Here is a 12,629-nt window from a genome sequence, read left to right as displayed (position 1 = left end):
ATATATGCTATATATATGCGGCATATATTATCATATATGCGCATATATGTTGTATATATGCGGCATATATGTTGTATATATGCGGCATATACAGTATGCGCGGATAAGCTGCATATAGGTTTCATATATGCGCATATATCCTCATATAGGTTCTTTCCGTGTGGGTACAGCCGTAGGGGGGTTATGTTCTTTACCCGTGTCCTTTTGTTAGATTGTTTGTTGGTTGGTTTGTCAATCAGCAGGATTGCACAAAAACTACTGAACAGATTTTCACCAAAGTTGGATTGAGGATGGGTCTCGGCCCAGAATAGACCCTATTAACTTTTGGTGTGGATCTGGATACAGGGTTAGATCCAGGAATTATTTCTCCCCTTCTTTAACATTGCTGTTTTTTTGACATTTTCATTAATTTTTCAGGCATTGATACATTGATGTTGATGAAAAAAATCAGGCATATTTAGGTGGCTGGTATCTATGAGTGAGTACAGATGGGCCTGTTGGACCTTGGTGGAGATATTCAGGAGTGCCATTCTAGTTTGGTAATATTTTGGATGGTTTTATTTTTCAATTTGTGTTTGTCTGAAAATTCACATTCACATTCACATTAACATAAATGCAACATATCAACAAAGATACATTTACACACATTGATGATAGGCTCATCATGATTCTTCATGTTAGGAAGCTAACCTAACCTAATAGCAGCACCTAATAGTTAACTAGTTACCTACCCAGGATGCTGTCACTCCCCTTTAGTCACTTCCCTTTGCATAAGACTTTGTGATAGGAAGGCTTTATTTATGCTAAAGGTACATGTTGTGCGTCTGTATGATTTGCCATGATTTTCCTTTAAGAAGCGAGAAAGCGTAGGGGGGAGTTTTCTCTTAATTGTAAACTGTATAGTCTCGAGTTTCTCTAGATGTGCTGGGATGTACTCCTTTGACCATATGTAATAAAAAAAAAAAATATCAATATCGATCAAACAATCGATGAACTGAGTAGAGAGTAAGGCAGAGTCGGGCCCTTTATCTTGCTCTAATAATTGAATAATGTCATAAAGGCTTGTTCAGTGAGTGTTATCTGAATGTCAGTGTTGATGACTGTGTAAATGTGAGTCAGTACAAAATGCTGCACTTTAAAGTGTCTGATAATAAACATCAAACAATGTCATAGCAAACCTCTAAGGAGCTTACACTCTATATGTATGTCTATGTGTGTGTGACGTCTGTGTGTGTGTGTGTGTGTGTGTGTGTGTGTGCGTGTGTGTGTGTATACGCAGTGTGTTTGTTCTACACCTGGAAGGTCATTTCAGAGTAAAATACTGCGTCTGAACTTAAAGTGATATATTTTAGACATATAGTACACATCTTTATGCTTTGGCTTTTGTACAGATGAAACAAACAAGATGCAACATGTTGATTAATCAGTGAGCTTTAGTGGTGATGGTAGGCCCAGTTAGTTGTTTCCGCCTGTTTCCAGTCTTTGTGCTAAGCTAAGCTAACCAGCTGTTGGCTCCAGCTTCACATTGAATAGACAGACATCATTGGGTTTTGTGCTGTGGCAAGAAAACAACTAAGAATGTTTTCCAAAAGGTCCAACTATTCCTTTAAAGGCACCAAGAACAGGAGACATCAGCCGGAAAAAACACATGATTTTAAAGTTCATTCATCTGAATTCCAAGGACAGTCCTTACTAAAAGAATGCACCAAGGTGTTAAAAGTATTATATAAATATTAATTTTTTGGCTTTCTATTTAAAGTTGTGCATATAATAAACTTTGATAATTCCTACAACAGGAAGATCTTTGAACACTTTAGCATTGAGCAAGAATACAGCTGAAACAATTAGTTAAAGAATCCATGGATTGACTGACAGAAAACTATCAGCACTCATGTACACAATACATATATTCATGCATGTGTGTGTGTTAGAACACAGCCCGTCAAACAAAGACACACATCTAAGGAATAGACAGACAGCAGCCATTCAGCTGCTTCAGGCTAATGAAGACAAATGGACACAGGTGGAACTGTAGTCATCTGCACTGTGTTGACCCACTTACAGCTTGACTGAAACAGCAGCACCACTGGAGACTCAGATACTCCTCCAATACACTGCAGGGAGAGACTCACACATCGACTCATGAGATGAAATGATTTTTTATGCAGCTTTTTTCCACCGTAAACATCTTCTCTGACCTCATATGATCTCCTCATTGTGGAAAATCACATCATATGTTGAATAATGTTTTAAAAGATGTTTTTTTCATCTGGGCCCTCATGTCTTCACCACATTTCAACACACAGTGACGTCCTTGTATGATTTAGAATTGAAATGGTGACATCCCTAGTTTAAACATTGTTGGAAACATATGAACACATGGAGGCCTGCCGGCTTCGGTAATGGCGAAGCCGGCAGCTCACCAAACTTTCATCTCTGTTCTCATCTGCACTGTCTAAACCGGCTGAGAAATGCCATGATCTCATCCACACTACAAAAGCCAAGCATGGACCCAGGACTGAGGACTTTATACAGTGATCGGCTTTTCTGATCTACATTGTAGTGCTGCTGATTTTCTCTGTCCGCGGCTGTGGGATCAATCAGCTGATGATCTCATGAGACGCTGCACTACCACCAATGCAACCTGCCATACACAATGAATGGAGCCGATTAACCCTCTACACGGCAATATTACGAGATGGACGAGCAACAGCACCATGCGAGCAAACCAACACTACAAGTGATAAAGCTTCACGTTTATACAGAAAGCTGCTCGCTTACCTGTTGACTACCCTTCTCCTTGCTGGCGACGTGCAACTGAACCCAGGACCTGTCTCTGTGCAAGATCTACAGCCTCCAGCGGGGACGCTCGCTAAACCAGGTAACACGGGCCAACAGAGACATTCATGCGGAAACCCGGCAGTCACAAAACACTTCAACATCGGTCTCTTCCAAACTGCTCTGCACTCCAAAATCATTTGGGACCCACGCACAAAACCAAAAGGTCTCCTTGGAGGCCATCTGAACATTCGTAGCGTAAAGGCAAAAACTGAACAACTCGAAAAACTGTTTACCAACTCAAACTTGGACTTCCTCTGTCAGTCTGAAACATGGCTAACTAAATCATCACCTGTAGCCCCGTTCACAATGCCTGGCTACAAGGTTTTCATTTCAAGAACCTGCTTAAAAAATTGGACACAAAGAAAGAATGTATAGTTCTTGGCGATTTTAATTTTAATTGGACTTAAAAAGCAACTAGAAAGAAGCTAAAAGCACTTACAAATCAATTTGAACTGACTTAATTAATAGATGGACCCACAAGAATAACAAATGTCTCAAAAACACAAATTGATCTCATCTTTAGTAACAAGCCTGAGAGAATGATTAAATCTTATAATCTTCTCACTGGTTTGTCGGATCACAATATGACTCTTATTGCAAGGAAATTAACAAAAAACAGGTTTATTTACCAACAAGAGATAATTAAACACTCCTATGGAATAAGGAAACAAGACATGAATGCATTCAAGGAAGAGCTAAGTCAAACTGATTGAAGAGATGTTTTACTCAGAGATGATATAGATGCCTCCTGTGAGTCTTTTATAGGTACAATAAACAGAATTAAAGAAAAATACATAAAAACATTTAAAAATGGACGGCGTAAGAGTAACCTATCCTGGTTTAATGACCACCTGTGGGACTTCATGAAAAAACATGATTTTGCTCTGAAAGTAGCACCTAAGTCTAAATCAATTATTGACAGACACATTTTTACAAGTCTTCGTAATAAAGTAGTGAATGAACTAAGGAAAGCAAAGGCAGAATTTTTTATGGACATTAGGGGTGGAGCCACACCCGAATACGCATTCGGAAAGGCACAAATAACGTGTTTTTTACGAATACTTATTTCGAACAAATACTTTAAAGGTGACATGTTATGCTCATTTCTGCTTGTTGACATGGGTCCTTGATGTCTAATTGGAATGATAGTAAGCTTTGGTCGAAAAAAACGAAGGATTGAGCACAGCAGGGTTGTTTACACACCAGTTTCACAGGCCTGCTCTAAGCGGCCGGTTTCAGTGACTTTCCCTTTTATGCTAATGAGCTACTGCGTGCGCCGCCCACATCTTCCTGCCGGCCGGAAGACATGAGGACGGCATCGCGTGACCATGGCAACAAGCGATACACAGCAACTTTCAATAAAGTTCAGAAAAAAAAACAAAAAAAAACAACAACGAGCAATACACAGCGCAACGCAGCTTTTCTGTGTCCGTGCCTGCATATAACTGATAGTAGCACAGCAGACATGTAGCAGGTAGCCCCTGTCTCCGGCTCCAAAACAAAGTAGTGATTGCTTTACTGCAGATAACATTTTGGTATCCTGAGGTCTGGTCTCTCATGCCAGCAGCTAACGCTACAGGCTGTAGCACTAGCTATACCGTTAGCTGTAGCCTACAGCTAACGCTACGGCTAACGCTACACACGTATTACATGTATACCAACACACAGAAAAACGGTCAGAGGACAGTCTCCCAGAGCCATGACATCTGCCAAACTACAGCAGCTCCTCGGGCTGTCACACAATCAGCAGTGCATTCAGACAAGACACGCTTCTAGAAGTTTGCTTACACACTGTCCTTTAGCACAACATGCTAATGAATTAACGTAGCTCACTGGCCGTGAATAACAGAGACCAGTTCATACCGTTTCCTCTGCGTGTTCACCGCGGAACAGCAGCTAAACGTCCGCGAACAACTGACACACACAACTGAGACGATGTCACCCCGTCTCCTCTGTTTGTTCACCACGGAGCAGCAGCTCACTGTCTGCGAACAACTGAGACATTTCACCCCGTCTCCTCCCCATGTTCACGGCCGAGCAGTGGTTCACCGGCCGGTTAGAAGCGATAAAATCTCAATATCCTAATTCATTTTCTCAATTCACCGTCAAGTTTTAAAAGAGTGCTGATATGACAAATTAACATTTGGTATCATTAACATTATCGTGAATCCTACGGCCAGTAAGCCCAACGTTGATAACTTCACATGTAATGTTAGTTCAGCCTCATATTTACATCCACGGTTAGCGTTAGCTCATGTACTAAACGGTCAAAGTAACACAAACTATACTGTGTTTTAAATACTTACAGTTCCATCATTGACAGTGGGTATGGATCCATCTTTTAAGGGACAATCTCATTACCAGTCCAGCATTATACTGACCCTGGTTGCTGAAACAGTCTGGCGCAGACCATAACGCCTCTGCTCACTGAAGCTGTGACCCTGATAAATAAAAAGTAGCCACTTCACTCTGATATCCTCTTTGGTAGGGTGGCGATGTAGTGAAACATGAGGATCCGTGCATCCCACGACAGAGCAGCAGTGCTTGGCTTTCGGGTTGTACATGGCAGTGGTCAGGCTGTCATGTACAAGTTAGCGAGGACGAGAAAATGGCGGATCCTCGCTCAGGTAGCTGGCGTAATGTGGGAGGAGATACCCAGCGTGAGGGCTGGGAGTATGCAAAAGACCGGATTGTTACGTAACAATCCGGGTGAAATCCAAACAGCTCATTTAGAGACTCAATTCCTGACTCTGCCAGGTACAAAATATTGACTTAGTTGTCAAAACTCATGCTTAAGGGGTGGGGAGGCACTCCGGATACGCAAATATACATACTAAAGCAAGGAAAAAGTCAGTTTTGCATAATATGTCCCCTTTAAAAAATATTTGTATTCGGGAACAAGAAAAACATTATATCAAAAAGCTACGTTTCCTCATGAGACCGCAGTACATGCCCGGATGAGTGAGTGAGTGACGTTCAGGAGTCGGGGGCGGGGGGTCGAAACACCGCTGTTCCGACCCCCCCGCCCCCGCAGCTGTCCATGGTGCTGCTGAACCAGGTGACGTTGTTTACACTCTGCGTTGTGGCTTGTCTGTGAAAGGCGCGCTGCTCAGGGACTGGGCAGATCTGTCCCACTTGCTTTGTCCCTCACTCCGTTGGGAGATCTTCCACAGAGTAAAAGAAATACACATTGTTTCTCTCCCCTGCTCCGCTCGAGCGCGGATGAACGCGGCTTGAGCCCACTTCACGGGCGCGAGGCTGCTGCAGCCGGCGACCCAGCTGACAGCAGACCGGCGGAGAAAAAAAAATTCTTTGCTTGGTGCTTTGGTTGGGTTTTAGGCAATGAAGAAAGGAGTTGGTTAAGTTTAGTAAAAAGACCAGGTAGAGGCCAGAAGCATAATGACCGTTAGCTATAGGCTACTATGTCATATTATTTACAGATCAAGTTTAGTTCTTGGAATTCTGTGCATTAGAAAGAATAGTTCTTTTAAGTATTATTTGTTTTTATTCTGTCTGTTCAACGTCCTCCAACAAGGACGGGTGGTGGTGGGGTTCATAAGGTTCACAATGATATTTTATTAGTTGTTGGTTTAACCATGGATGAGGTAATGGCTGTTATGTTATTTTCTTTTCAATGACATTCCTTGTTACATGTTCATTGCTGGATTTATGGAAAAACATCAACCAATATTGCATATCCACAATTATTATAATGGATAATTAAAGAATACTTACACTATAACGAAAATTAGAAGTGTAACTCAAAAAAAAAAAAAATGTTACGCCTATTTGAATTTTACTCGAATACAAATACAAATACAAATACTTTTCCCCCCTCAACAAATACAAATACAGATACAAATATCGGCTGCTCTGCACACCCGTAATGGACATTATTAAAGACAGAAAAGGAAATAGTAAATTGATATGGAGGAACATAAATAAACTAACAAAGAAAGACAAGCAAAATCAGCGAAAGGGACATGAGCTGAAAATTCTGGGAAATTTAACTAATGATCTCAGTGAAATTGCCTCTGCATTTAATACTTATTTTACTGTGTCAGTGCAGAATCTATCCCACACATTTGGTGCAAGAATGAAAAACATAGCAGCAGCAGATTTTAATAAGCCGATTTTTAAGACAACTGAAGTCCCTGAAAATAAAGTTTGTAAGATCCTAAGCGCTTTAAAGTCCTCAAAGGCAAAATATACATTTAAGTGGGATTCAACATTTCTGAACAATATTCACTCCCTCAGCACCCCCATTACACATCTAGTTATTTTGTCCATAAAACAGTCAATTTTTCCAGCTGCATGGAAGGTTGCAGTCGTAGTTCCCCATTCAAGGTAGGTGAACCAACTGATGTAGCCAACTATAGGCCCATCAGTATTTTGCCTGTGGCATCAAAGATTGCAGAGAAAGTGGTAACTGAACAACTAACTGACTCTCTAAATTCTGGACGAGCCCTCCTTCATCCTATGCAATTCGGCTTCAGAAAAAACCATTCGACCGAAATGGCTACCTGCTATTTTCTTGAAAAAATCAAATCAAAACTAGACAGTGGGAGTGCTGTAGGAGCTGTTTTTTTGGATCTGAAAAAAGCTTTTGATACAGTAAATCATAATGTTCTTCTTTCAAAGTTGTCAAATTTTAATTTTTCTGATGATGTAATGAAATGGATGGAATCCTATCTTACTATGAGAAGACAATGCAATAGAGTTCGGAATAAACTGTCATCATTCATTAACTGCTCTGTTGGTGTCCCGCAAGGCTCAGTCTTAGGCCCTTTATTATTTAGTTAATATGTTAACGACCTACCACTTGTATGTCCTAAAGTTGAAACTCAAATGTACGCGGATGACACGGTTATCCTGGCACATGGAAGAGACGGATGTGAAATAGCAGCCAAAATAACAGCAGCGATTGCCAAAATTGCCACCTGGCTTTCAGAGTCTTGCCTGACACTAAACATCAGTAAAACTGCATGCATGTACTTTTATATAAGAAAAAATGGAAATCAGCCAGATATCTTTGTAAATTGGGAAAAGATCCAGACTGTGTCACATTTTAAATATCTGGGAGTTACTGTTGATTCACAGTTGTCTTTTAAGAAACACATAAAGCAGGTGTGCAACACTGTCAAATTCAACCTAAGAAACTTCAGACACATTCGAAATCAGCTACCCTTAGATGCCGCCAAATTATATATGCACTCAATGATTTTTTAATATATTGCATACTGCATCACAAGTTGGTCACAAACTGGAAAAACAACACCTGCTCCACTACAAACGCTCTCTAAACAAACTCTCAAGGTATTAGACAAAAAGCCATCAAGTCATCATCACTGCAACATCATTCAAAAGCACAAACTCTTGACTTTTGAAAATTTTGTGTGTTTTGCAGATGTTAGTTTAGTGTATAGGGTAATTCAGAATCTGGCTGCTCCTCCATTAAAGGAGTTCATATCACTGCGCCCAGACAACAAGAGAACAACTAGGACGACCAGCAGAGGTCACTGTGCAGTACAGCACAGATGTACTGAGTTTGGCAGATCAGCCTTTTCTGTCAGAGCCACTAATTATTGGAACTCAGTACCAAACGAGATCAGAGACATTAGTACATTTACTGGTTTTAAATCTAAGATAAAATCATGGCTTAAATCTACTCAATCATTTACCCACCAAGCATAAATTCAAACATTTGCTCACTATCTTGTAATCTTTTTAGTGTTGTATCTTAACATTGTCTTGTTGTGTCTTATTCTTGTTGTTGTGTTGTGTTGTGTTGTGTTTTAAGAGTTTGAAACTGTGTTATTGTTGTTGTTTGAAAGGCTGCTTGTGTGATGAGTTTTTATATTTGTATGTGCTTGTCTGTGTTAGATTCATGTTATTTGTTCCTGCCCAGGGACTACAGATGAAATTTAGCTAGTAGCTAATTCTGGTACAGCTGAGAGCCGTGCACTGTCCATGTTAAATAAACAAATAAATAAATAAATACACAATACAACATATACATAAGGTTACAAGGTTAATGTATTATCATTTTTTAAATCACAAGGGTTTATAAAATGAAACAATGTCAGTCCTTTTTGCTACATCTATTTTGGAAAATTGAGTGTGGAGGATAAGTTCAGGAGGCTCACAGCCTGAGGAATGAAGCTGCTCTGTAGTCTGGTAGTACGGCAGCAGGTACTTCTGTATCAAAACACCAAAACAGAGTCCATCCTAACCTTTTCCGTCAGTAAGGTTGACTTTTGACATTCCTCTATAGGATTAGTCTTTCTTCATCTATGATTTAAGGGTAAGCATGGAGGTAGCAAGTACAAGAAGTGTGTGCACACCCATTTTAATCAAACTTTTTCAACTTTGTAGATGAACAAGCCAAAAATCAAACTTGCGCGATGTAAAAACGGGACTCTGGTGAGTGAGTGAGTGGGTTAAAACAAGCAGCAGCCTCACACACTTGCTGGACACAGCAGGGTGACCTCATGTGCTGTTTAACTGGCAGAGAAATCATTTTGTGAAAATAAAAGAGTGAGTGTGGATGTGCCATCATGAAGATATTTTAATGAGAAGCTCCTGGCCCCAGGCTGCTGTTTGTGTGTGCCAGTGTGATGAGGACATGAAGGGCTGGACATGTGCTCGACAGGTGTTTCCACCTTAATCTTGTCCAGCTATTTCAGTAAATGTAAAATGATTGGCTGTAACAGACAGATAGTGGACGGAGGAGGGGAGGAAATCCTCTACAGGTCCTCTGTCTGTCTGTTTAAATCCAGATCCAGAGCAAACTTCATCCAGCCCTGCTCCTCATCCTCTCATTTTTAATCCATCTTACCTTGCCCTCACTAATGGTAGTATGCCTACAGTGCTAAATCCTGCTGGGGATTTAACTGGCTGAGTCAAAAGAAGAGTGGTGTGTGGAGGACCAGAGCCATCAGGCTGAGAGAGTTCACTTAGGCCTCTGATAGTTCACATATTTCCTCAAAACAAAACCGTTTTGTGTGCTGTGATGAGACTTAGGCTGCTTGGCTTCATGCTATTTGGCTCTGTGGGCTGACAGTCTGACAAGCTGTCGGCTCATTGAGACAGCGGGCGGCGAGAGCTCACTGTTAGCTTCTTTCCAATGTGTCGATAACACCAGTGAGTGTTTGTCAAAACATCTCAACTAAAGTCAAAACGTCTGTAGAACAAACTGTTTGCATACAAGGATTAAAGAATATGAGACGCAGGAGGAAATGCAGAGACAGAGCAATGATGTCTTTAATGTTGACCTCATTACACATTCCTGAAGATACGTGTTTCCAACAACCACTTTCTCTAAAGAAAGACACTGAATGTGTTGTTGCTGCTCAGAAACAAAGCCACTGTATTGTCACTGTATGTGATAACTGTTGTTAAGACCTGTCCAATCTGCATGTCCTGGTGCTTATTCTGACTGCTGCGTCCTTTAGTAGGAACACCAGTAATTATATGTGCCTCTCTTTGGACTTACTTCCTCTCTCTGGACAGATCTCTCTTTTGAAGCAGTCCCTGGAGCTGCAGCTGTCTCAGTCCCAGTCAGCTCTGCAGCAGCTGCAGTCTCAGTTCAACCAGGAGAGGGAGCTACTGAGCCAACAGCTCAAAGGTAAGCTGGCCTATGCTCCGGTCCTTCAACAGTAGCTACAGGCTGACACTGACACTGAGTGTCCACAGCTGCAGTTTCAAAAAAATGTCTGATCATATCATATTTATTATTTATTATATGTTAAATAACATATAGTGACTGTTCACTGATCAGTCTCCTGCAGCTGTAGTATTAAGGGCTAAATATTTTCATTGTTGATTCATCTGTTCATTATTTTGACAATTAATCGTTAGGTCAAAAAATGTTTTAAAAATGTTTTAAAAAAGCTCATCACAAGTTCCGAAGTGGCCATTTGGAAAAACTACACACAGAATGAGGTCACGTAATGGCAGAGGTGGACAGAGTACACAACTTCACTACTTGAGTAAAAGTACAGATACTCCTTGTCAAATATTACTCCAATACAAGTAAAAGTAGCTTAGTCAAAATATTACTTAAGTAAAAGTACTAAAGTATTTGCTTAAAAAATTACTTAAGTAAAAGTATTTAAAAAATATCTCAGGAAATACAGGAAAGGAAAGTAGCTTAATGTCATTATACAATACACTGATGCGATTCTGCTACAGACAGTTTATAGCTCAAAAATAAACAAATAAAGGCAAGAAGCCTCAGAACACACTCAGCTGCATTCACCAACAAATGAAATATATACTATACTCACTCTATGCTACTCTCTCTCTCTCTCTCTCACACCCACACACTCTCTCTCTCTCTCTCTCACACACACACCCACTCTCTCTCTCTCACACACATACACACACACCCACTCTCTCTCTCTCTCACACACACTCACTCTCTTTCTCTCTCTCACACACACACACACACACACACACCCACTCTCTCTCTCTCACACACACCCACTCTATCTCTCTCTCTCTCTCACACACACACACACACCTAACCCCTACCTTGGACTCTGATATGAATTGTATAAAAAACATGAACAGAAAGTCAACTCAATCATTCAACTGCACTGCAACAGTTGCCATATTTTTAAACCGTTAAAAATGGCAACTATGATACTACAAACACATACAATTACGTTTAAAATGTTCATCTGCAATTTAACCAACATTAAGCTAGCTAACGTTGGTAACAACTTTACATACCGCGACGTGCTTTTTCAGGTTGGAAGACGAGTTTTTGTCGGCCGTGATATAATTTGTTCGCGATAAGCACAACAAACATTTAAACTGAAACGAATCAAACATGGGTTTGAGATAAGGCCACGGGTGCTCGGTGGGAGTTTCCCCCGTGTTTCTCCAGTTTCTTCCTCCATTTCTTCGTATGGCATGACGTAGTACAGGTACGGCAATACGACTAAGACAAACCATACGCGAATCAGCAGAAACAGTTTATTTTCTCTGAATTTTGCACACAAAAAAAAAAAAAAAATCATCAGCTGACGGAAGCTCAAAAGTAGCGAGTAACGAGAGCATCAATAGAAATGTAGTGGAGTAAAAAGTACAATATTTGTCCTTCAAATGTAGTGGAGTGAAAGTAAAAGTATCCCCAAAAAATAATACTTAAGTAAAGTACAGATACTCAAAAACTGTACTTAAGTACAGTACTCAAGTAAATTTACTTCGTTACTGTCCACCACTGCGTAATGGACGCTAATACCATGCTGGAAGAAGACCAATTTTTATTTGTTACCATGAAGACAAAAATGATGTTTTAGTGCTTTTATGCCTCTGCCCAATGACAGCCATGTCCGGAGACATTATGTTCTCGGTTTGTCTGTCCGGTCTTACCTACATCTCATTCGTGTGAACAGGATATCTCAAGAACGCCTTCAGGAAGTTACTTCAAATTTGGTAAAACATTGGGGCATCTGCAGCTCAGGAGATAGAGCTGGTCATCCAGTAATTGGAAGGTTGCTGGTTTGAATCCCCAGCTCCCCCGGTTGCATGTCGAAGTATCCTTGAGCAAGATATGGTGGTATCTACAAGATAACCCCAAATTGCTCCTGATGAGCAAGTCGGCACCTTGAATGGCATCCTCTGCACATCAGTGTGTGAATGCAGGGCTGGCTCTAGCCCTTTGGCTGCCCTAGGCGAGATTGAGTTAGGCTTACTTGCTTACTTGCTAACCTTTTTCTATTATTATTATTATTCCGTACGTTTTTCAGCTCTTTTCTACTCCTACAAATTTTGAGCTA

At 40.6% G+C, this 12,629-nt stretch overlaps 1 protein-coding gene across 3 annotated transcripts in view; it reads left to right on the top strand.

Moving 5' to 3' along the window:
* LOC311253604 (protein FAM184A-like) overlaps window positions 1-12,629 on the top strand; it is a 200,268-nt gene that overhangs the window by 131,274 nt on the left and 56,365 nt on the right. For all 3 annotated transcript variants that reach the window (XR_014621718.1, XM_084347699.1, XM_084347698.1), the window contains exon 15: window positions 10,354-10,468. Coding sequence is in view for 2 of the 3 variants with exons in the window: in XM_084347699.1 (XP_084203825.1) it covers window positions 10,354-10,468 (115 nt within the window). In the remaining variant the exon portion in view is untranslated. The remainder of the gene's footprint in view (window positions 1-10,353; window positions 10,469-12,629) is intronic.

This window comes from Pagrus pagrus (assembly GCF_965226575.1).
Source record: "Pagrus pagrus genome assembly, chromosome: 24".
In the NCBI taxonomy this organism is placed as follows: domain Eukaryota; kingdom Metazoa; phylum Chordata; class Actinopteri; order Spariformes; family Sparidae; genus Pagrus; species Pagrus pagrus.
The sequence above is the reverse complement of the archived record's forward strand: the minus strand, read 5'-3'. Positions and strand labels throughout refer to the sequence as shown.